This window comes from Chanodichthys erythropterus, chromosome 14 (genome assembly GCF_024489055.1).
Source record: "Chanodichthys erythropterus isolate Z2021 chromosome 14, ASM2448905v1, whole genome shotgun sequence".
Taxonomy (NCBI): Eukaryota; Metazoa; Chordata; class Actinopteri; order Cypriniformes; family Xenocyprididae; genus Chanodichthys; species Chanodichthys erythropterus.
Genome location: NC_090234.1, coordinates 36,013,855 through 36,041,197, shown reverse-complemented (window position 1 = coordinate 36,041,197; position 27,343 = coordinate 36,013,855). Strand labels below are relative to the sequence as shown.

Here is a 27,343-nt window from a genome sequence, read left to right as displayed (position 1 = left end):
TCGGCTAATGTATGCTTCAGTCAATGGATATGCATTCTAGTTTCCCAATACATTACAACAGCGATGATCAAAGGAACATGGACAAAATGGTCACTCGTTGTAAACAAATGTTCAGTGACATGCCAAAAGCTCCACGACCAGTCATTAATGCCGTCATCACCCGGGTGTTGATAGTGCGCGATAAGAGCGCAGGTGAGACCTGAGCATCTCATGTTGCTATCTGTGTTTAAACTAAAATCATTTAAACCTTGCCAATTTGAACATTCATCCGTAAGACGCGAAAGAGAACTTGCGCAAATATTCTCGCGCAAATTCTCTTCCGAGTCTTGCACCTAAACGGACAAATTCACACAAAAATTATGTCAACATGCCCAACTTAGCGAGTACCCTAACAAACATGGTAGGTTATGTCTTAGGAGAAAGTACTGGATCTTTGAATTATGTCTTAAAGGGACAGTCTAATATTCTGTTAATGTTAATCGAACGACAAAGCACGAAGAAATCACTCTACACTGTAAAAAATGACCGTGATTTTAACAGTAAAAGACTGTAAAAATGCTGTGGTGAAAAATTTTTGGGCTAATTTTTAATTTTTACATATTTTCTTAATTTTTTTCTAATCAGTTATGTACATTAGGGTTTTTTGTTACATATAATGTTGCTAAATTAATGTTTATTGCATTTTTAAAATTTCATGCATGTTACCATGATGGTGTTTAGTGTGTGTGTGAATGACACTGTGTGCACCTTCTATATGTTAGTGTTGTCCTTCTCAGCTTGTGGAAAATCTGCTTGTGATGAACTTTGATTCATCATGTGACTCTTATCACCACTGTGTTTGGTGACTGTCATTATATTATAAAGGTGCAAAATAGATATTAGCACTTCATTAGGTTGGTAAATTAACATTATATCAGTTAATGAAATACGTTATTTTACAGTAAATTTAACAGATTTTTTTTTTTTTATGTTGCTATTGTATTTTTTACGGTAAAGTTCTGGCAACCACAGCTGCCGTTTTTTTACCGTAAATTTTTCTGGGATTTTTTTTACAGTGTAGACTGAATAGCTTTTGTAACTTCAATAATGTTTAATCTTTATTTAACTATTCAAAGAAGTTTATATACAGTGTTATTTCATATTTGATTACTTTATTTAATTTCTGAAAAACCTGTTAAGCATTGTTTATTTTATTTGTATCTTAGCTCTCATGTATTTATTTGTGCTGTTTCTTGTAGTTAGATTATTTATTTTTATTTTCTTTATTTGACAATTGTTGACAATTTTTTTACTGAACATAGCACATACCGAACTGTACCGAAATGGTGACACTAAAACTGTGATGCAAACCGAACTGAACCGTTCCCCCCCTAGTTCTAAGGTGTGCAGTTATTTTCAGGGAAACGCACGGCTAAAGTAGTTCCAGGCAGGTCTTGACCTCTTTACAGTTCCATATAACTTCTCCAAATGATTTCAGTTTTTTCAAAAGGTCCTTACAGCCTATAACAGCAAAAGAAACAAAACCCACAATGACACTGACCAAGCAAATAAATAAATAGAGTAAACAATAGGATGAAAACGACAAATTATTGTCATGGTTTTTGCCACAAATACATTATGTCCTGAAAGCACATACTCTCTTTCTCTCTCTCTCTCTCAAACGCACACACATACAGTACAGACACACACTGCTGCTCTGATGCTGCACTGATGAATAAACAGTAAAATAGTTTAGCAACTTAAAAGATATATGACATTTCGCACCAGGGAGGTAATAACTGTGTGGTACTTGAGGTAGATAATCTTACAGTTTCGCTATTAGTAGAGGCACTGCTGCCGAACGCTGTTGACAGACGCACAGACTCAGGTAGGCTAATTCATGCCAGTAGTTTTATCAGGAGAGTAGGTGCGTTTGAATTATATTTTGTGATATCATCATTGGAATGCAGGGTGGACTGCAGGTGAGAGCTGTGCAGGAGGAAACAATGCTGTATATCAATATTCAGCACTAATGACAACCACAGCACAACACACAAAACTTCAAATTCCAGTGCTGACAACTTGTCAGGCTAACACACACTAATGAAATGAAAACTCCTACTCAACAATTCCTTTGTATTAGATAGATCTCTACCACAAGTTTTTTTTTTCTTTTCTTTTTTTTTCTTTTTCAACAGAAGAAAGACTGTGGTAGGGACAAAATTGGTTTTGACAAAAAGCGGTATACTCGTTTTAAATGTTTGTTTTTTAAGGTAAGTTTTCGTTCAACAAGAATAGGTATACAATTATGCTGGTAGTTATTTCATTCATTTCAGTAGCCAATTAGAGAATGTCTAATCTAAGCTAAAATTAATTGTACTCATCTTCTATTGTGTTGACATCTTTTAGCCACGTCCGTGTTGGTGTTGTTAATGGTGCACAAATTACACACAGCAGCTTTAAAAATCACAATTATATTTCACCCTCACTTTTTGTTAGAATTTGAATGAAAAAGTAAAGTGCTTGTATCATGCTTTTGGTAATTAATTTCAGCTCTCTTAGACTGTAAAAAGACCATGCCATAACTAATTTACTAAAATCCCCTGTGAGCTATTAAGTGAATGGGTTTGTCCTTGACTGTCTAAAAAATGAATGATGAATCAGTCCAACTTTCATCCACCTACAGGAGGTGTTCACTGAGAACTGATCTGAGAACAGGTCTCATGTCACACTCGTTATCACTTCCATTTATGACTTTGTTTCTGCTCTGTTCAAACTTTAATGTGGGATTAAATTAAAGGTAGTTTTTGGTTTTTAAATGGCATGTTTTTATCATAGTCCACAAAAATTTCAAAAAAAAAAAAAAAAAAAATTGTGTCTGTGCTTGCAGGGGAATCAAGGGTTGTTCTCTTGATCTCTCTCCCTCCTACTCTCTTTCATTTTTGTGTGGAGTGTTTTGTACTTTGTGAACAGCGTAGCATGAAATGGTACACAGATTAAGGGGTGCTCACAAGCAGCACTATTTTATTTATTTATTCTTCTTTCCTCTTAAATGCAAGTGAGCCAAAGAGATTTCAGCCAGGAAGATGTGGCCCTTCCAATGCTTTTTGCTCTCTGTGTGGGCTGTTAAGGTTAATTTCCGCAATCTGCATGCACATTTTCATCCAGCCCTCCTGGGGCAAAGTGTTCCTTTCAAACTTTCACAATTATTTCTGATATATTATATCATGGAGAGGAAGTGGATTGATTTAGGGAGGTGGAAAACTGGAATCATTTAATGTCTGCAATATGACCCGTAAGTCAGTGCTGTTATTTGGAGCTCTGGTATTATTCTTTCTGCAATTTAACTTATTACAGTTAGGTGTTCAAATTGCCAAGCACCTGTTATGGTATTACAGTTTGTGCATAATTCAGAAGACGAGAAAAACAGCCCTGCGCGGTTGGTTCAAATGAAAACATTCGCTGCTTGGTTTTTATTTCTGACTCTTGAACTGTCATTTTTGCAGTATAATTCCTGCTATTTTCTTTCTCTGGAGCTTTTTGTGAACTTACTGTCACTCATCACCATTTATACCACTGAATGTGTTGGTGTATGAAATTCTGCAGTATACATTATCTAACTTTATGGGAATATGACATCCCTGCTAAAAAGGTCGACATAGCTGCTCACCATCATATACCTATTTTGTTTGATTTGAAACAGCATGGTCAACCAGCTTTTGGACCAGCATGGACATTACAGTAGTGTATAATATGCATTAACAGCAGAATGAATTGCACTTTACGCTTCATTAGATATTTTCATAATGGATGATTCTTCAATTAGGGGTTTTTCACAACTTTAAATATTGAAAAATGAAGCTTCCTCAAACTATACTTCATTTATAACATGTCCTTGAGTAAAAATTTGATTTTAAGTAGAATTTGGTGTTATGTGCACATTCCCAAATTTCTATATATCATAATTATTGTTAATATGTAATTCATTATTTCCAGGAGCTCATTGCTTCTACCTTCTACAGTGATTGTAAATTAAATTGCCTAAATTATTACATTAGCTAACTGCATTCTCTAAATTGTAATGTTGACATGCATTCTCTGTAAAGCTGCTTTGAAACGATATGTATTGTGAAAAGCGCTATACAAATAAATGTGAATTGAATTGTGTGATGTGGAATTTAATATATTGATGCTAATGATAAAGTGGGATAAGCGGTAGTTTTGCAAACATGTTCAATGGCAGTCAATTAGCTTAAAAAAAATTATAAAAAATATAAAAAGTTAACTGTTTTAGTTTAAAAAAAGTCCAAAATAAGGACAATCAGGCAACATTTACATTTCAAAACTATTAAAAAAGGGTAAAGCTCATTAAAAAGACCAAATGTTTTGAGTTATTCTAAATCTAACACTTTTTTTCTTCAGAAAAGTTTCCTTAATTGTAGAACCAGTATACTTACAGTACTTTTTTTTTTAAGAAAGTGGTACATTTATTTAGTGAGAATGCTTTAAATTGATCAAAAGTGTCAGTAAAGACAATTTTCTATGCATCAAAGAATCAATCAAATTATCCTGAAAAAATGTATTTTGCATTTTCCACAAAAATATTAAGCAGCACAACTGTTTTTTAACAGTGACAATAAGAAGAAATGTTTCTTGAGCAGCAAATCAGCATATTAGAATGGTTTCTGAAGGATCATGTGACACTGAAGATTGGAGTAAAAATTCAGCTTTGCTGTCACATGAATAAATTACATTTTAAAACATTAAAATAGACTTTTTATACAATATTTGTGATCAAATAAATGCAGCCTTAATGAGCATAAGAGACATTAAAAAAAATCTTACTGACCCCAAACTTATTAATGGTAGTTCTCACAATTTATTTAATGCAGGTAGTCTGTCTTTCTTTCTTGATATTTCTCTGCATTGCAGGAGCCTGTAGAAATGCTAATGCACTCATTTCAGGGGGTCAATAAATCTCTTCAATATCTTGGATCCCTGATGTCAGTGTCAAGAATAGACCAAATACCTCTTTTTCCAAACTGTCTTTTCATGGTGTAGAGACCTCATTGTAGATGAATGGAGGTTTCCGGTTCTGCCTGCAGTTTAAATTGCACTCAGGGGTCCTCCACCTCGTGCAAGCAACAGTTATCTTCAAACTCATTGAAGTCTGAGTCACGTGGTCGCCTGCAGTGTTTTGCAATAGCAATTTGATTGCCAAGAACATGCCTACAGTCCCTCCTCGCCAGTCTCTTTGCTTTGATGACTCAAGAAGCCTGGTGCTAAAGGTTGGAGGCGGAGGGCTGGAGACTCGCCTTAGGGAATATCTTCCATCTATGCCTCATTGGATTAAGAACATCACCCATCTAACATTCTTAGCCTCTTGACACGGATGCAGTTGCAGCAGGGGAAAAAAATAAAAATAAAATAGATAACAAATCTGCCCCTGGGTTGTTATTGCTTAACTGCATGTTTGAAAGTAAATGACAGGGTTCAAGAGAAATAATGATGCCTTGTCGTGACCACTGAAATTCCCCACTCATTCGTTTTTTTTTTTTTGTTTGTTTGTTTGTTTGTTTTTTTAGGAAATTGGTCCGTTATGGTGGTGCATAAGAAGGATGTGCGCTTGTTTGTTGGGGATGTTTTTTAGGGTTTAATCGTTATAGGAAAGTTTTGTGTAATCCTAGAGAAGTGAATGGAAGGATTAATGTCTATCTTTCATGCATGAAATGAGAGTTTTCCTCTCACTAACCTCAGCAGACAGCCCAGCTCTCTTTCTCTTCTGTCTTTTGCTAGCTCACTGGCATCCAATAAATTAAATGGCCTTTGGTTCATCCTCTCAAATACTATTTCCTGTTCAAATCTTTTCCTTCCTGCAGGCGAAAGGAAACAAAATCTGCCCATCTGATCAAGCAGTCATTAGTAAAATCAGTGGCAACACACAAAGCAAATATTTCATTTGGTTAATTTGTTTGAAGATCGAAGGGCAGATCATTTTAGCAGAGAAATTGATGGCATTATCACTATGTGCAGTCGTAACTTTGACAGTCTTGATTGTGTGGGTTTGGAGCGTCATCAGAATATTAGTGTTCAGTACTTGTTCATCATAATGAAATCTAAATTGCCCCTTCTATTTTCACGTTTCCCATTTCTGTGATTGAACACAAAAAGGCTGATGAATCACAACTGTTGATCTCTTATTAGGAAATAAAAACCACTTAGTCTTCATCAAAGTTGCATTAAAAAGATGAAAGCAGTGAATATGAGCACATTTATAACAGGGACCTCATAATAATCATGATTTACTCTAATGCTAAGTTATGTGTCTGTCATTTGAATGACTTATTCCACCTCAATGCGAAAATACATTGCATTTCTGACTAATATGAGTTTTTCAAGGCCAATGACAATATCTAGAGAACATGAAGGTATAGGAAATCTGTGTGTATATATATATATATATATATATATATATATATATATATATATATATATATATATATATATATATATATATATATATATATATATATATATATATATAAGCAATGAGGTTCTCAAGGCTAGTGCTGTAGTGTGAAAAAGTCAAGGCTTAATGGGTTGCAGGCACTCCGCTTTGCGTTGAGCCTAACAACGCCCTTCAGCCGTGACTTATTCACGACACAGCACTAGCCTCGGGTACCTTTTTGCTTTTATACAGTTACCACACAATACAAATATTAAAGACAGAAATATGTATCAGTGCAACTTTCATGAAGTAAACTTTTTCTAAAAAAAATCTTCCGCCAGAAAAAAAATAGTCCCTGATCGTGTACAGCAACAGAAGTTACATTTTCATGCCGTTAGATGGAGGCAAAGATTGTCTTTATGAGTGTGTCAGTCAGTAGTGAAGACTTTTTTATTGAAAAGACTAAATTGTTTTGAAAATGGAACAAGACAAATGCTTTGACTAGCGCTGGCAGAACCCCTTAAATGTTAAAAGGACTGTTGCTAAGAGTGTTGTGTAGTGATACACAGAACCGTTGGGCGAAGCGGTCATAGCTGTGTTTTGTCATGAATAAAACACAGCTATTGACCAATCAGAATCAAGGGCAGGAACTAACCGTTTTATAATATAATATAATTAATATAATATACTATATATTATATATTTTTTCTAAATATATTTTTCTGTAGTAGCAAAGCTGCTTTTTTGCACCAATCCCTCTTCAGTGTACATAATCCTCCATCCATCTGTAGTTGTATATTACAATATATATTTTATAATATTGAATGTTCACAATGGCCAGTATAATTCAGTTTTTTCTATTCAGTAAAGAAATGGGCAAATGTGCAAGTTTGGAAAGACAACAGTAAACTCCCTTGATACCTGTTAACACCAAGTAATGATGGTGACATTACAACTTGTCTTATGTTCCACTGAACAGGGCAGCTTGTTCCTGAGGAACTCTGTGAAGATGAGCCACCCCCTAAAGAGGTGTCCTGTGTAATGGCGTGTTCAGGTGACTGTGTGCTCAGCTCATGGTCTGATTGGTCATCCTGCTCCCACAGCTGCTCCAGTAAAAACTCAGAGGGCAGACAAAGCCGCACACGGATCATATTAGGATTGCCAGAAGAAGGTCAGTTGACTTTTATCTTTCACAGATATTAGATGATAAAAATTTATTTTTTATTTAAGAAAAAATAAGGCACACAAATGAATGGTGCATGTGACATGGCGTGGTGCCTCTGTGGACACAGCTTTGAGTCTGGCCTGCATGTGTCATTTCCTTACCTCTTTTATTCCCACTGTGTTCCAGTCTCACTGCACATTCCTATCTATTATAATAATAAAAAAAATGTTTATAAATAAACAGACAATTTAATGCCGTGATATTGATTTGACAAGGGAAGTAATTTACTCATAATATCACTCTGAGGGTGACATAACACCATTAATCAGTTTGTTTTTGTGAGTGGAGGAGCAATTTTGCATTCTGTATATTTGTTTCAGAGGAGCAGTGATAAAAATGTGTTCACAGGGTCTCATTTTTCTGTCTGCCTACATACAGCTGTGGGCTTTTCCAATCACACACAGTCCTTCTGGAATGACAGAAAGAGCTGTGTAATTAAGACTTAAATATACCTTAGTCTAGAGACTACTTCCGCCCCCTCTGCTGCCGCACACACACACACACACACACACACATACTGAGTAACAGCATTGTTCATGCTCTTACATACACTTCTCTCTATGCATCTGGAAAATGGAAATAAAATCCTAACCTCTACACACCATCCACCAAGTGTCATTAATCAGACAAGCCCTTATTAATATTCAGCTGGTCTACGTTACACTCATAATGAGTCCCTGTGTTATGGAGAAAGGCTGAATGTCAATACAATGTCATTTGCTTCAAGGGCAGATGGAGTAGGAATTACTTTTAATCATAAAAAGTGCAGAAGTAATTTTGGAAGTTGGTCCCACAGAACGTGTCACAGGTGTTCCTGCATCACATGTAGAATATACATTCAGCTTCTTCAGGTTTCGTGTGTTCATTTGATTTCAAGTACAGTAATATGATGGAAGAAGGTTTTGGGATGCATCAATATAAAACCTAAGCTGATACAGATGAGATTTCAGTTTTAGATTCTGTTTTGATAACAAATTAATGGAAGAGTCTAAACTAATTTTATTTAATATCACAATATTGTATTTCTACTATATTTCAGTTAAAGGAATTAAAGGGTTAGTTCACCCAAAAATGAAAATTATCCCATGATTTACTCACCCTCAAGACATTCTAGGTGTATATGATCTTCTTTCAGACGAACACAATCTGAGATATGTTTAAAAATATCCTTACTCCTCCAAGGTTTATAATGGTTGTGAATAGGGGGCCACGTTTTAAAGTCAAAAATAATGCATCCATCCATTAAAAAAATTAATCCATACGACTCCAGGGGGTTAAAGGTGCCCTAGAATGTTTTTTTTTACAAGATGTAATATAAGTCCTAGGTGTCCCCTGAATGTGTCTGTGAAGTTTCAGCACAAAATACCCCATAGATTTTTTTTTATTAATTTTTTTAACTGCCTATTTTGGGGCATCATTAAATATGTGCCGATTCAGGCTGCAGCCCCTTTAAGTCCTCGCGCAACATGCTAACGAAACATTTAGAAAGACAATTTACAAATATCACAAAAAAATCATATTATCATGAATCATGTCAGTTATTATTGCTCCATCTGCCATTTTTCGCTGTTGTTCTTGCTTGCTTACTTAGTCTGATGATTCAGCTGTGCACATCCAGACGTTAATACTGCCTGCCCTTGTCTATTGCCTTGAACATGGGCTGGCATATGCAAATATTGGGGGCGTACATATTAACGAGCCCGACTGTTACATAACTGTTGGTGTTATGTTGAGATTCGTTGAAAGTTGACTCAATCAATGGTGTGAGTTTGAGGCAACCAAACTTAGTTTGTCTCATTTTGTCAATGAGACATTATTTTTTTTAATTAATTTGATGCTGGTGGTTCAGAAATTACATCATGAACAGTTTCTTCTATTCATATATCTACATCTTTTCACATGTCCCAGTAGATTTCTGTTTCATGCCTCTTATGCTCATGTAGCTCGTTAACATTTTATGGAGCATTAAAGCAAACTTAAGAGAGGGTTTTCCATCTGTAATGCAGTTAATGATCTTTTTCATTTCAGCTAAGGCATGTCCAGCTGCTACTGCTCTGGAGGAGTGGAGAACTTGTAATGATCATCCATGCATCACATTCTACTGGGAAGCGTCGCCATGGGGACCATGCATTGAAGACTCCTCCATGAATCTAAATGGCACCAGCTACTGGAACGGAACGGCCACCTGTGCTGTCGGGGTGCAGATTCGTAAAGTGGTCTGCATGAAAATGGGCGTTGGGCCAGTTGTTCCCAAAAGGTGCCTTATTTTTATGTATGAAATTTATAATCTGTGGATTTGTGTATTTCCACACACCACACTAAAAGTGTTTGCAGTGGCATTTTGTGGAGGTTAGATTATTAAAGCACATAGATTTTCCAACGTTGCTCATAGCTTGAAGTTGAAATGGTATATTTTACTAATCTTTGGTGTTCACTGCTTTTTAATATTAAATAACATAGAGCACTTACTTTTCCCTTCAGATACTGGCAATAATGCTTTGTTCAGACAGGCAGTAATATGATTTTTTTATCATTTTATTTGGGGCTAATCTGAGTTAAAGGGACAGTTCACCCAAAAATGAAAATTCTGTCATCATTTACTCACTCTCAAGTTGTTACAAACCTGTATGGATTTCTTTCTTCTGCTGAACACAAAATAAGAAATTTTGAAGAATGTAGGTAACCAAACAGTTGATGGACCCCTTTGACTTCCATGGTATTTTTTTCCCCCTATACTATGGAAGTCAATAGGGTCCATCAACTGTTTGGTTACCCATATTCTTCAAAATTTCAGAAGAAAGGAATTCATACAGATTTGAAACAACCTGAGGGTGAGTAAATTAAGTGATAGTTAATTTTTGTTTGAACTATCCCTTTAAATCCCTTTGAAACTGGATTGAAAACATATCCTTTTTGTGACTTGAAATACGTTTAAAATCAGATTTTTTTTAAATGTTTCATTCAGAAAAGATTTCAGTTAGTTTTTTCATCATTCAGGACATGTTGTGACTCTAATATACACAAAGTGCAGTAGTCATAGTACATCTGCATCTAAATTCTCTTTCTCATTGTCATTCACTATGTATGAATAATCAAACAAGGGAGCAGTTTTGGACACGGCATATGTATGAATGGGTAAAATGTGGTAATGCTCATGGCTATCACTCTGTTATGTCTCTTAGCATTGTTGGTACTAGGGCAGCCAATATAGATTGATAAACCATTTATTGACTGCACTGTCTGAACAAACGTATCTGATCTCTAAAAGGATTTATGTGATGTATGAACAAAGCTTAAGATTCCCTTATTCCACCAAAAGAAGTATAGACAGCCTTATCAAATACATTCAAATACCTCATCAAATATGTGCTGACATTCGATTTAGAACGTCTTTGTAGGGTTTCAGTTTTACAATGTGGCCGGTTTCCTTTATGGGATCATCCATTTTTATAGCTTTATCGTTTAAACAGTGTCAGCATTTTCTCTCCCAGATGTATATTTTCAAATACAAGTGCATAATATCAGTAAGACATGCATATTTGGTCAATAAAGAAATTCCCAGAGAAAAATATTTCCCTCTGCTAGCTTTTGTAAATATATGTACATTTAGTTTGATCAAAGTGCTAAATTAAAGCAGATATTATTAGAAACTTCTGCTCTGGGATGTGTCTTTGAGGCATTCTGCTACTGTACATAATCACGCAGTCCTAAAATCCTGCTTTGACGGTTTTCCATTCAAACATCATGTTTATACTGCATGAATGATGTACAGTAACATCAGAAAGTGATTCTCAAGAGATGTTCACATTTCCTTGACCTTTTCACTAGGAAAAAACGATTGGTTTACTTGTGCTGAAGCCGTATCTTACAATCGTGTCTGTCAGTATTCTCAGTCTTGTGCTGTGAGTGGCTCTGAGTGCAGGCTGGACTGTTTCCCTCTGTTTCCTCTATGAGAGGTTCATGTTGCCCCAGGTCTTTCCTTGATAAATGTTTCCTGTGGGAGTGGTGTAATGGCACTTTGGGTAAGATAAAATGTTCTATTGCATTGCATGGAGAAGATATTGTGTTGTGCATCAGGAAAAGGGGCTCATAAATAATGCAGTCTTTTATCCATTTCTTTCTGTTATATTAATGACACAAACGTAAAGTGAGTTTATGGGATGGCATATTTCGCTGGCCTGGTTCTAGGTTTTGGCTTTACCTCAGTTTTGGGAATGGGCTGCCTGGAAACACATGCCAGTTTTTGTCTTTTTAGTAAAAATATCTAATATTTCTATTAGGGATGTAACGATGTTATCAATATCGTGGTATCGCGATAGCAACATTTTCTCGATATTATCATGGTCACATGACTGCATGAAACGATACGTCTTCCGGGCAAAAATTACATTTTTACAAATTACAAAATTACAATTACAATTTTTTCTTTTTTTCTTTTTAAGCCCTGTTCAGAAAACGGTTCTGGTCTGATGGGTGGGCGAAGTGTGAGGAGCATATCCTTTAATAGAGACGTCTCACCTCATGAATATTATAACAATGAATATACTGAAAAGCCCTCATGCTACTCGTATACGTCTCATATCTAGAGAGAGAGAGGTGCACAAAGGCAAACTGCACGATTAATCTTTAAAAGATTGCATTCTCGATTTCATCACCCACATGATCTAATTCCTAATAACAACTAACGACTATTATATGTGAATCATTCTATTACAAAATTACAAAAATATTCTGTTTCACCTGTCTGGATCTTATATATTATATATATATATATATATATATATATATATATATATATATATATATATATATATATATATATATATATATATATATATATATATATATATATATATATATATATATAATATATATATATATATATAGATATATATATATATATAGATATATATATATATATAATATATATATAGATATATATATATATAGATATATATATATATAGATATATATAGATATAGATATAGATATATATATATATAGTATGTGTGTGTGTGTGTGTGTGTGTAGTGATGTCCAGAGGGGATATTTGTTTTTAATGACCCTATAAGTTCGATTAAACCATCAAAATATGACATATATATATTTTTTTTTTTAAATATGAGAGAAGCACGAAACACTAAAAGGCAAATTACAGCTATAGATTTTATTTTACTATGCAAAAAAAAAAAATGCATAGAACAACAAAAAAACTCACAGGAAAAAGCATACATTGACTACAACATAATCAGTTATTCATATTTTGTTGATTCTCTTTTGTTTTTGCATGTGTTCATAATTTCTTTGTATGACAGCATAGCCAAAAATTGTACATACAATTTGGCATGTATCATTGCATTATCACAAATAAATCAATTGACTGCCAGCACAACTATGCAATATGCTTATAAAATATTTAAAAAATTTTAATAATATTTAAATAAGGCAGTGGCTATTTGCACTAAGTGCAACAGATATAAATGCTATTTACACTAACTGAAAATAGCAATATATTCTATGTACACTAAGTTACAATAGCAGCATTTTAGCAATATGCTATTTACAATAGGTGAAAATAGCAATAGATTCTATTTACTCCATGTAAAGTATCAGTTCTTTGCAATAAGAGTAAATAGTAATTAGATGCTATCTATACTTTATATTGGCAGCTACTATTTGCACCTCAGTATTTTTGTACATTAACAGGATGCAATAATATCATAGAGTGTAAATGATTATTAAAATTATTTAATGGATGCTGCCTTATTGGGAGAAAGAAAACCTCCGTACACCTTCCCCTTACCCTACCCAGTAAACACTTTTAATATTATTAAACACTCGTTCGCAGTTTATTCCCACTTTTAGAACATTATTTTCATTTTTATTGAAAATAAATGTTAGCTCGGCAAAAGGCGAATTCGAACCTGCGTCGATCATGTTAAAAGCCTCACAGATGCAAGCCTTACTTGCTACTGCTGCACCACTGAAGACATTGAATTCTGTCTCTTTTTTAAAACTTGAGTGGCCCAACCAGACATTGATGGGCGGAGTTAATGTAAATAGCATTTGCCAACAAGGAACGCTATTTGCACTTATAATAATAGACAGTCCGTTTAAATAAAGGGTGAAGATCTCAATTTTCCTAATCCAAACATCACTTTTGGCCACTATTGTATTTATTTTATTCAAGCATGAATCTAACAACATCTAGTAAAATTTGGGCTTTTTAGGCTTATTCTCTGAAAACAAATATTGATTTATTACACATCTTTACTTCTCAAGTAAATCTTTTAAATCTTGATTTAGGGGTGTTTAGACATTTACTGGAAACAAGACAAGCATACTGATTAAGATTATTTTGTTTTTGTTTTTTTGCAATGTAAACACTGCCTTGAGCTCACAGTGGGAGAGCATTTGCGAGAGCTTGAAAGGCATAACGTGTGTTAAGGAGAAAGAGATGTCAAATACAACTGTGTTTACAAATGAATTGGTAATCTAAGCTTCTTTACAGTCTGGAGAGAACACATCACTCTCTGGTTTATAGTGGTCTGTTGACACACACACACGCTCTAACTCACAAATGTACTGAAGCATAAATTGCGGATGGGTGAACTGTATATGGCATGTATGTGTTTGATGGTGTGAGTAAATTTATGTGTTTGTGTCACACACACATCATATCCCTTGTGTCCTGACGCCTGTGCTGGAGGCTGCCAGAACAGAACATCAGTTATATAGAACATGTTCTGTCATCATATGAGAGCGGCTGATATTTAATACGTAGGTGGAGTGTGTTCAGAAAACTCTGCTTTATTTAAAACGGCATGGCTGAGCTATTTAAACTCCCTGATATATGAAATGACCCAACAGGGAGATTTTTGTTTATCTTTCTGCTGCTAGACCTATTCTTTATTAATATTCTTTTTTTTATATATGCTTGCATAAAGAGGAAAAGAAACCAAGTTCTATATACTGTAGGTGCAATGCAACTTGTCTGTCAACATTAAATGTGAAACTGCTAAATGATCTCAGCCATTTTGAAAGAGCTGTTATGTGGTGCAGGATGTTATATTATGTTTGTTTGTTTGTTTTTTGGACCAATGAAATGTGGGTGATGCAAGTTCAAGCTTGATTTCCGAGCTATTTCCCCCTCATTTAAAATAATTTCCTGCTTCTCTCTCCACTGCCGCTCTCCCCACTCTCTCCACTGCCACATCATTTCCTGCCTTCTCTCCACTGTCGTTTTAATAAATAAAATCAATTTAATCTACAACCCTGGGTGAATTATTGATTTTCTAAAACTGTGGCAACAGCAATATGATATTGTTTAAAAAAAATCATTTTATTAATTAATAATAATAATCATAATCAACAAATATTTCACGAAGTGAAATCAGAATTTATTTGAATCAGAATAGTTATAGTGGAAATGATTCATTTCTGCACTTCTGCAATGACATACTGCTTTTCTAACACTGTGGCAACAAAAATATGATAAAACTGTTGAAAAAGTGATTGTATTTATTATTAATAATAATCATAATAAAGTATTCTTTACAGATAGAATAATGAACCATATGAATCAGAATAGTTATTATTATTGGTATTATTAAAGCAGAAATGTATGATTTCTGCACCATTAGCCTCACCAAATTAAAAAATTTAAAAAATTAGGAAAGAAAGAAAAAAAAAACTGAGAAAAGATATCTATATTGCTACAGTCAACATTTTTACTTTTTTCAGGGAAATCAACTTAATTATACTTAATTATAAATTGAACAAGTGTGTTTTATCATATTGCTTTTGTCATGTGAATTAATGCTTTTTTATAACTGCTTTAAACATGCCCCATCCAATTAAATTTGAAAGGGATAGTTCACCCAAAAATATAAATTCTGTGATCATTTACTCACACTCATGTTGTTCCAAACCCCAAAGACTTTCATTATCTTCGAATAACAAATGAAGATTTTTTTTAATGAGATCTAAGAGATTTCTGTCCCACTTTGACGCTTCAAATAGTTCAGAAAGAGATCGTTAAGCTAATCCATATGAATTGAGCAGTTTAGTCCAAATTTTTCTAAAGAGACTCGATCACTTTATATGATGAACAGATTTAATTTAGGCTTTTGTTCACATACTGTATATTCATTGATCTACCTCCAGCTCAACCCTACCTACTTGCCGTGCAAGAAAAAAAACTTGTTGGTTCTTGTGAAATCTCAAATGTTCTGCATAAAGGCCAATTCACACCACACAGATACGTTTATTGGGTTTTGTCAGATCAGTGTGTTACCCCTGTCGGAGTCTGTTACCATTGGTCTGGGTTTGTTTTCACATGACTGAACATGTTCAATCAGCATTTGTTCGGTGCCTGTTGGGGCAGTGTGAACATGACAGTTATTTTTCATAAAATTCTAAATCCAGTGGCCAACTTGTTTGTTGGTGTTTGTTAGCATTTGTCTGTGTGGTTCGAATTGGCTTTAACGCATGAGAATGAAGCTCATCGGTTCTCGCACATCAAGCAAACATGCTTGAGCTTCTGTTTGCCACAACTGATGTGTGCGTTGATGAAAGTTTATATATGAATAAAAGTTCAAATTCAATCTGTCCATCATATAAAGCGGTTGTGTGTTTTCAGCAATTTTGGACTAATGCTGCCTTTAAGTGAATTATCGTAAATACGAGTTTCCTTGGTAAAAATTGCCCCATTTTGGAATTTGAATGCGATGAGCTCGTAATCACGACTTCACAAGAGGGAATTATCAAATTTCCGATAGCACGTGAAGGCAGCATAAATAGCTCAATTCATATGGATTAGTTTTACAGTCTCATTATGAGATATTTGAAGCGTCAAAGTGATAATTGCATAGACTGTCAATGAAGGGACAGAAATCTCTTAGATTTCATTAGAAATATCTTAATTTGTGTTCGGTAGATGAACAAAAGTCTTACTGGTTTGTAACGACATGAGGGTGAGTGAGTAATGACGATTTTCATTTTTGGTTGAACTAACACTTTAAGCTGGAACAATTCATAAACATGCTTTGTTTTCATAAAAAGGAAAAGACAGTGTCAACCTGTTCTTCAGTGATGTCTCCTCTTTTTGCTGATTTCTTGTTTTTATCCTCCACCCACTCTTTTGTTCTTTTCCTAAAGCTGTGTAGCATCATTGCCTTTGGGTGATTGCCCTCTGTAATGACATTCTGCTCCACAGAGCACAAAAGTAAGAGAGAAACAGATGATTCATGGCTCTGTTCTTTCTTGTCCCCTGCATTGATGTGTCCTGTTTGCTGGTCTCTAAAGCCTGTATTTGGTAGAGGCCTGCTGAGTCCCACCGCCTCTCTTTAGAGCTGCTGCATGCTGGGAAGTGAACTGAGCCTGGAAATGAAATGTCCAGAATCCAGCTTACAGGGATGGACATTCTCCAAGGAGCAACATGCTCTCAAACAAAACCATGCACATACTCGCACTCACAAGGACACACGTGAGGCAAACTCCTCAGCAGGACATACACCCTTGTGCATACTGTATGTAAGGGATCATGTGCAGTCAACCAGATATTATAAGAAAATAATGGGTCTTGTTCCAACCTGAAGGGGTTTGTTTTTGAAAACGACCATCTGGCTGTACATTATTTCTTATATGTTCACCAGGGAGAATGTCATTATCCTTCCTACCACACAGCTGTTTACCAAATAGATCAATGTGCATGAAATATTTAAGTTGAATTTCTTTTAATGTTTTATAAGAAACCGATACTGGAGAGAGGAAACAGGTACATTATGGAAAAAAAGTAAGTACACCAGATGGAAAGTAAATATAGGTATACTGTATACATATTTATTCCACTGAAGACTGTTGAAGTTATATTTGATATTTTTGTAAAACTGCAGAATGAATACACTACCGGTCAAAAGTTTGGAGTCAGTAAGATTTTTATTACTTTCATTTTGCAATGAGTGTATTAAAGTGATCGAAAATGACAGTAAAGACATTTGTAATGTTACAAAAGATGTATCATGGTTTGCACAAAAATAGTAATCAGAACAACTTTTGTCAACATTTATTTTGATGATAAATGTTTCTTGAGCACCAAATCAACGTATTAATGCTTTCTGAAGGATCATGTTATACTGAAGTAATGGCTCGCAATCACAGGAATAAATTGCATTTTAAAATATATTAAAATAGAATAGTTATTTCTAAATGGTATGAATAGTTCATAACATTACTGTTTTCACTGTAGTTTCGATTAAATAAATGCAGCCTTTATTTTATGTTTCAAAAACCTAACATAAAAACTTACCAACCCCAAACTTTTGATTGGTAGTTTACATCCACATATCATTTTGGGGAGAAAAAGAAAAAAAATAATGGGGTGTACTTATTTTTTTACATGTTGGAAATTGCCAAATATACAATCATTATGTATAATCAGTTACGCAAACATATGATCTTGGAGCACTGTGATCGACCAATCAGAATTAAATATTTTTTTTAGCACTGGATGCTTTTTCTATCAGAGTACACAGTACAGTATAGGGAGCTGTGTGGGCACTCTCCCTTTATCTCTCTCTCTCTCTTAAGAAATATTAAGGCTCACATAGCCTCTCGCTTGCCGTCACTCATACCAAAATAACTCACCTTTACCGTATACTCACTCAGATACAATCAGCTGCAGCCTCTGCTGGTAAGATGCAATAAATATTACATCAACTTCCCCTACAGTGTGGTCGTGATCTTCTCTTGCACAGATAGTGTCATTGTAACTGCGTTGTATCTGTACATGATAATGTCTGGGTTTGTGTGGTATAGTAAATCAAGCTGAACATAGCGCCAGCACAGATGATATCTGCACTCATGGTAAAAGGTCAAGGACAGAGCAACTGCAGTATGAATTAAGACAGCTTATCACTGATCTTAAAATATGTTCCTTCTCTCTGTTCTGTCATAGGTGTCCAGAATCTGCCCGACCTGACACCATTCAACCCTGTTTACTGGCCTGTAGGAAAGATTGCATTGTGACTCCTTTCAGTGAATGGACAGCCTGCCCTACCACATGCCTGCCAGGTATTGATACAATCTCCTCACACAACCTTTAGCTTTGACATTTCGGTGGTAACTCACATATAGGGATAGTTCACCTGAAAATAAAGTGTTTATTTACTCACCCTCATGTGTTTCCAAAACTGTATGCTTTCATTTTTTACTGTGGAACAAGTAGACATTTTTAATCTTCATAGTGAACATGTACACTACTGTTCAAATGTTTGGGATTGGTAAGATTTTTTATTTTTTTTTTATTTTTTTTTTTTTTTATGTTTTGATCATCTTATGTTCACCATAGCATTTCTGATAAAAAAAAATACAGTAATATTGTGAAATATTTTTACAATTTAAAATAACTGTTTGCTATTGTAATATATATTAAAGTGTAACTTATTCCTGTGATGGCAAAGCTGAATTGTCAGCATCATTGCTCTAGTCTTCAGTGTCACATGATCCTTCAGAAATTATTTTAATATGCTGTTTTGATGCTCAAGAAACATTTCTTATTATTATCAATGTTGAAAAAAGAAAACATTTTTGTGGAAACCATGATACATATGAAAGAACAACGTGTGTTTGAAATAACATTAGAATGAGTACATAACAGAATTTTATTTTTTTGATAAATATTTCTTTAAATATTCTGGGTTTAATACCATGCACATTATGATTATCACAAAAACTGAATCTTGTTTCTTGTTATAGTAATGCGGTCACAATGGAAGTAAAGGGGGCCATGTATCCCAATGATTTAGAACCACAATTATGATGCTTGAATTTTTGTTAAATCATCCACATGAGCTGCAACCTTAAAATGTGTATTATTTGAGTCATAAAGTACCATTATCGATTCCACAATATTGTGGAATCAGTCCCACCTTCTAAATAAATGAGCCACTCGCCAGTTGATAAAGTCATCATGCAGCCACAGTTAGAAGTGTCCTGAGACAAGTGCATTGGCAAGTGCATTGGCAACCTAAAAAAAGGGCTTTATTTAATGTTATTTGAGCATAAGAAGCAATATTTATGGGACAGTTCATATCAGATTTTAATGCTGATTTTAAAGGCCCACTGAAGTGTCTTAGAATGCTCAGCATTATTCAATGTGTTGACGTAATTTCAACTGAAACAGGAAGACAGGGCTATGTATCGAACAGCCCCACCCTTTTTTAAAATATCCAATAGCGTTTTGTTTATATCACAGCTCGGCCAGAGCCACTGAGCTTGGTAAAGCTTTGTTTCCCTCTAATCTCTAACTGTTTCTCCTCCTAATCTCCTCTATATTGGTTTAAAATACAGCATTCTGTGCAGAATTTAAATAGGTCCAATACATTTTGTGGTCTGCGCCGACTCCCGCATATGATCCACTCTGTGCTACTCTGTACGAGAGTAGACTGTTCTCGCGTTGCGGCGGTTCACGTGACAAGCGGACTTCATTCGTGTCAATGGAAAGCATATTTACACTGTCTGAATTATTCCTTATCCTCTATATAGTGTACTATGTGCCATTCACCATGTAGAATCTAGTAAATGTGTGAACAAATGACCAATTTCAGCCGCAGCTTCAGCGTCTGTTTATAGTGTAGGAGGGGCGGGACTTCAGATTCTAGAGAGCATTTGATTGGACAGAAGATTTGATGAGAAGCTGAAGAGCACGGTGATGTCATGAAAATCCGTGATCCATTTTAGCGGAAGTGAGAGACTAATTTTTGAATGCTAATATCTTCTAAATGCGAATGCTGTCATTGTTTTGGAACGCACCAGCTTATTCATAACATCAAGGCTAACATATTCATACTAAAAGCTAAAAAACTAAAAAAATTATTTCAGGGGGACTTTAAATGTTATTTAACATCTCAATCAGATTTCAGCATTTCCCTATTCTCTCTTATCTAATAATTTATTTCTAAAATTTACAGAGTTTGTTAATAAAAGCTAAAATAAAAAAAACTCCATGAGGACAGATAATGAAAACAAAGATTTCACACACTCCAGAGCTTGTTCCACAGCCTGCTGTGATGTGATGTCATACACTGCTGTAAAAGCAGTGAAAGACAGACTGCTGTATGTTTCATTCTCAGAGGCACTTTTCTTAACAACAGAAAAGTTTTATTACATTTTAATGAGACTATTAATTACTTCCACTAAAGAAAGCAGTAAACAGGCATTTATGATGATTGAATCAAATGGTAACATTTGAAGAAATGTTTTAAATAACTGACATCCCCTCTGTAAATAGTGTGCTTTACCCTGTTGGGTCTTCTGTTAATGAGATCACCCTCTTAATTGTGCTATTATCAGTCTTTTAGTAATTAGCAATGTCTAATGAGCCTTACATCGTCTGTTAAATGAAGTCGTTACATCAGCTTAGGATCCATACAGGGAACAGGAAGTGAACTCCACCAGAGAATCATATCATTACCTCTTATCTAAAGAGCTCTTTGAATTGTTCCTGCTGTGGTAATCGCTGTCAGAATACTAATAAAGTGAAAGTAATGTTTTATTTCTGTTTGAACTGTGCAGTGAACAGCACCGTGCCTTCACAGTCACGATACAGGATCATCATCCAGCGGGCGGCCAATGGGGGTCAAGAGTGTCCAGATACTTTATATGAGGAGAGAGAATGCGAGGCTCTTCTGCTTTGTCCCACTTACAGGTGAATAAACTGCAGTCGCACTTGTGGTATACCATTTTATCAGCTAGACCGATACAATGTCTGGTCATTTCACTTTTGTGGAGTCAAAAAAAACTTTTGCAAATGCACACAACAGTTCAGAATCACAGGTATGAAATATATTATATGCTGTTTTGTAAACTCGCAATACTTTCCACAAAATACACAAGTCACGCATTGTAGCAGTAATTTACTGCGTAAGTAAATGTCGAGCTAGTTTCTCCGCCTCATGTGAATGCGATTTAGCAGTTGTAATAACTTCTGAAACTGTTATTCTGTGAGGTTTATTCACAAATAGAAGTCGGTTGATTTGTTAATACAATCATAGCTATAACAGACAGCATTTTGTTTCTCTAAACTCACCCATAAAAAAACATGTTGTACACAAACATTTCAGAAGGGATAATCTGTATCTCTGGAACACTGTGTGACTCTTTCTTGCTTTTACAACATGCAAATAAACCTCAACTAAAGCTTCTGAATGCCATAAAAAACACCTGTCATAGGATAAGACCTCAAGGTTTCTTGAATGATAATAATGAGGCACCACTGACATAGACTGAGCTTCAAGGGTGCATTAAATTAAGCAAAAGAGACTGAATACTTATATTGCTGTTTTTACTGTATTTTTGATCAAATAAATGCAGCTTAGGTGAGCAAAGAGACATTTTTAAAAAAAATGTGCCGTCCACAAACTTTTGAACAGTAGCGTAACAGTTCTAACTGAGATTGTAAATTAAATGTGGATTTAATTAAAATGAAATTTATTTATTTATTTATAATAAAAATTAAATCATCACATGTGAGGAGTACTTATAGTGTTGTCAAGATCATCTAAACAGAGATCAAGACCAGTGTGAGTTGAGACCAAGACAAAACCAAGACTTTGAGTGGTTGAGACCAAGACAAAACCAAGGCAGGGCGAGACAGAGTCAAGACCAAGACCAGACCAGCACTCCTTAAATTCATCTAAAAGATCCACATAAGTCCCGTTTCCAGCACAAGAACTTTTCCCAGGAACTAGGGTCTTTGGGGTGGTACTCTGTGTGTTTTGACCGGAGAAACCAGGGTCTAAATAAAGTTCCGGGTAAAAATTCTCCCCTCAAAAAGTCCCTGCTCATGAGGTAGTACTTTTTTTAAAGTTCAGCAACGTTCAGGGTTGGGACTTGGGCGCTGAACATGATGATTGGTTGAGTTCACACAGCATTTTGATTGGTTGACTCCACGCATCATTTAATTTCAACCACCATTTTTAAAAGTCTGTTGAGGTGCGTGCAGTAAGAGTTGTTTGCTATTTGAATCAACATTGGAGTTTAAAAATACGACAGATGGACTGACGACGAGCTTCAGGCTTTATTAAGCTTATATGCGGAGGGCGAAATCCAGCGGGAACTGGAAAGTCGCACGCAGTCCTACGTCGCCGGACTAATCTTCATGGTACTTTAGACCGCTATGGAAATGCAAAAAGCAATAGATCTGGGGGAAAAAATGTTCCTGGAACAAATTGTTCCGGGTAGATTCGGTGGAAACGAGGTTAAATACTGCCTGAGAAATGCCTGCAGTCGTTCTCATATTTGTGAAAACGGCTCTCTTGCTCTTGTGATATTGCTTAATTATATCTTATGTTATAATATAAAAACAAGCTCTCATACAAGTACTTTTTTGCAATCATATCTTGAATTATGTGGGCCTTTGTATTAATTTTTTGAGTAACAGTAACAAACAGTAATCAAATTCGAAATAAGTTTTTGATTGCATTTGAAGCAGGATGTTTTACATCCAATCACATTAATGATAATACTAATTTTTATTTATATAGCACCTTTCCAACACCCAAGGTCACTTTACAAAGATAGGTTTAAGGAACAGAACACAAGAAACATCAAACAGGACTGAGTAATACAAACAAATAGAGGAATACAAACAAACAACATAACAAGGTAAAATTACAGATAAAGAGCTGAAGAGTAATATTCAGAGAAATGTGTTTTTAAGAGGTTTTTGAAGGATAGAAGGGAGGATGCTTGATGGATGTCTTGAGGAAGAGTATTCCACAATGTGGGAGCCACAAAACTAAAAGACCTGGTAACTATGAGTGATGAAGTATGGACTATAAAGTAAGACACATTAACTATTGACCACTCTGATCTCTACATTTCAACATTGGCATCTGCCATTGAAATCCCTTGCAATTAAAACTATTGACAAGAAAGTCATTCATTTAATGCGATACATCATTACGGGATTTTTTTTTTTTTTTTTTTTTCTCATTTGCAAGGCCTGTAAAAGCCCCCTGAATACAAAGGCAAATCATTTCATGTATCATAAAAAAATGACAGCATCAGACTGGTTAATTCTGATTTAAGTATTGTAACCAAAAGGCTTCTATTGATACGCATTGTGTTTATACTGGAAGGGTGCTTACATGTGTACATATTTGTGTTATTTCTTTTCTATTATATGCTACCGGTTATTACCTTAATAATACCTAGTGCCTGTCTTGGACTATAAAAAATAATAAAAAAATCATGTCATGGTAACTACTCAGGGGACTTTTTCTCAACATCAAACCATCACTAAAAATCTTCATCTATTTTTCAGTTGGAAGACACACAGATGGCATCCATGTACTCTGGTCCCAGATTCTGTCCAGCAGGGAATGACGGGAGCGAGTGAATCGTGTGGTAAAGGATTAGAGATGAGAGGTAAGAGAAGTTTGTTTCATGTAAAAAGTAAATTCTCATGGTGCACTACAAAGCCACCTGTTGTTGCTCTGCCTTTGAGCTATATGCTTCGCTGTGCACATATATGAATGTATTCATTGCTTTGAGCTCTGCTTTGTTCATTGTCACTGTACAAGTGGAAGTGAAAGCTGTCAAACATCACAGACAATGTAAGAGGAACAGTCTGCCTTTGGGGCAAAGATGCTTAAAAAAAAAAAAACATACCCAAACTTTTTGATTTGTTCTGTATATGTGTGATATTGGTAAGCAAATATAAACATATTCTTTATAGAAATATCAACATATTCTGACATTTTTGTGCAAATGCCAAATTATTCCAGATATTGATAGAGTATATATATATTAGCTATCATATAGCTTTGTTTCAGCCTATTATGCAAAATTTACCCACTGCTTATATTATAATCCCCATAAATCATAAACAGTATCTCCAAACAAGCGATTCCAGATTTCCCCCTACACTTATGTAAGAGTTAAGCCCCGCCCATGACTGGTGACAATCATTATAGATATATATTAGCATAGATACCACACCGAGTAAGCAGTCCGCCATTTCGGTTTCCTTGTACATTATAATGTTAAAATAACGCTAGAGGATTGATAAAATAACTTTATAATAATATTAAGGGAATGTTAGAGTAACGTGCTACAAACTGTAAAAAAGAACATTCTGGGAACCAGAAATTGTTAGCCGGGCCCCAGCAAAAACAGAACATTCCCCTAACGTAATTTCCTAATTTTCTGTATCACTTATACAAATGTTTCTCAACCTGGATGTCTCTAAAGATTTACGAGGGGTTTCTAAGCTCACTGTAGTTTGAAGGTTTTGTGAGGAAGCAGTTACCAGTATGACAATAAACCACAATGCAATTTCCGACGATTAGTATTACAGTTTAATATTTTAATCATCATTCAAACCGTATTTGATTGCCAGGATTTGAAAAACTCACGGTAAATACTGTCCAGTATTAAGCAAAGTAAGCACTCACGCAGATACAGCAGTGTATGTTTCGTTTGAATAAAATGGCGAAAGAAGTGAGAGGTTTTACAACAGAGTTCTGAGGGAAATTCTATGAATTCTATGAATGTATCTCTGAAGGGAACTGACTGCCTTGAGAAAAGTTTTGATGGTATTTTCTTTTCATCATCCCTATGTGTAAGGCGTAGTGTTTATAAGCGCAGCTCTGCTTTGTTTATGGGGTTACCGGGGAAACGGCTCTATTTCTGCTGTTATAAAAGCACCACCTACTGACAGAGAATGGATTTACATTTTCAGCCTGTCTGCGGTTTTTGTTTGTGAAACTCAGACCACATTTTTATGCGCTGTTGTTAATTTAGAAGTTAAGTAAAGTTAATGGGAAATAAGCTAATGTGCAGTCTAAAACAATTCTAATTCAGATAATAAGGTATCTAGAAATATTAATTGAGCTGATTAAATAATCGTTTTGAATCCTGTTTCTTCCTTTTTCTTTTTTTTTTTTTTTTTTTTTTGATCAATGCTTTATTTGAACATGTAATACAAGATGAACAGCATGTTTTTGCACACACACAAATAGGGGCAAATTTGACAAGCTATAATAAATTATCTGTGGGGTATTTTGAGATGAAACTTCACAGACACATTCTGGGGACACCAGAGACTTATATTACATCTTGTGAAAAGGGGCATAATATGTCCTCTTTAATTCATTAGTATAATGCTTTACATGTCACCAGTTCCACCATGTCCATTCACATAATGAGAAATACAATGAACTTTTGATTCTTATTAAAAAGTATTCCTATTTGAATTTATATGTTAAGCATTATATAATATGATGTATTGTAGTTATTATAGTGTTAATGTAAAAGACTATGATAACTCAAAAATGGAAGCCTGTCATAATAATTTGGCCAATAAATAGATTTTTCAAATATCTTCAAACATATTCTCCATGGAAACCCAGAATTTGCTGAGATCAAATTAAAATAACTGATTGTATCCAGAAGTTATTACTTTTAGACACAAAGTAGTGTGACATTTTACTGACCTTCCCCGGTTTATCAGAATATCACATTGGTACAATGGAAGAAAGCTGACATTTTTGTGCCGAGTCAAAGGTCAGTATTATTCCAGATATTGAGTGCATTCATTAAAATTAATGAGGCCATTCATTAGAAATAATAAGTCTGTGTAAATGTTATCCTGCAATGGAAGATTCAAATAGGCACTAGTAAGTAGCCGCTATAGTACGAGTGCCCCCACAGCAAGGTTAGGAGACGGATTACGTGAAGATGGACTGCAGAGAGCACTTGCCTGTGTGCAAATTCAATTTCATGGTTTATTTAAACCAGCACTTGACATAGTGTTGACCTCCTCTCGGATCTCCCTGCATGAGGGCATGAATTATAGTAAACAATAAATCTTGGTTAATTTACGAATGTTCACCGATTCGTTTCTGCTTTTTATTCCACAAGAACTAACAGCGAGTACTGCCACCACAACTGCAGTAAGCTCTTGTTTTACCTTGGTCTAGTGATTAAAAATTACACAGGTTGTGTATATGTACACGGATGATTTATTGTTTTATTTTAGGCGAGCATCCCCGGCTGATGTAATTTGATTATATTCAGTGTACTCAGGTGGAGTGGTGACTTGAGACAGGCACGCAGACTCTCTCCGCCACACAGATGCAAATGAGCCAGCCGCAGAGTTCCTGCTGTGTTTGAGAACACTTGCTCTATCAGCATCCTCCAAAATAAATAACATGGCTAGAAGGCAATGCAGTAAATTACACTAAATGAACCAGAAAGACAGACACCTCTGCAAAACTAACGCAAACCTCACGCATATTGTGCTTCCTCAGACAGATTTGCAGCGACAGAGCAAACTGAAGTCATTCATTTTCAGTGAGAGTTGGTGATATAGTGACTGCGTCTGTTGGTGATCATGTGAGCTCCACTGTCTGGTCTGATCTCATTAGTATTCGTGTTTTTAATTTGTTTGTTTTTTTCATTTACATGTACATATTTGTAAATCTGGGCATTGTACATTACTGAAATGTAGATTTCTGGTGTATTGACAGCATCTATAGCAATGGTCGGCAACAGTTGGCCCGCCAGCAATAATATCTGGCCCGTGGCCAGATTATTTTGATAGCGGCTGGTTCTGAAATAGATCTGTCTGGAGATCACAGTTGTTCATGGTTGCATGGCAATGATAGACGCCACAGGAGCGCAAG

At 35.2% G+C, this 27,343-nt stretch overlaps 1 protein-coding gene across 2 annotated transcripts in view; it reads left to right on the top strand.

Annotated features, from left to right (window-relative positions):
• Positions 1 to 27,343, top strand: part of thsd7ba (thrombospondin, type I, domain containing 7Ba) — a 350,089-nt gene that overhangs the window by 250,697 nt on the left and 72,049 nt on the right. For both annotated transcript variants that reach the window (XM_067409173.1, XM_067409172.1), the window contains exons 10-14: positions 7,407 to 7,598; positions 9,681 to 9,909; positions 18,610 to 18,725; positions 21,228 to 21,360; positions 23,980 to 24,083. In XM_067409173.1, coding sequence (XP_067265274.1) covers positions 7,407 to 7,598; positions 9,681 to 9,909; positions 18,610 to 18,725; positions 21,228 to 21,360; positions 23,980 to 24,083 — 774 coding nt within the window. The remainder of the gene's footprint in view (positions 1 to 7,406; positions 7,599 to 9,680; positions 9,910 to 18,609; positions 18,726 to 21,227; positions 21,361 to 23,979; positions 24,084 to 27,343) is intronic.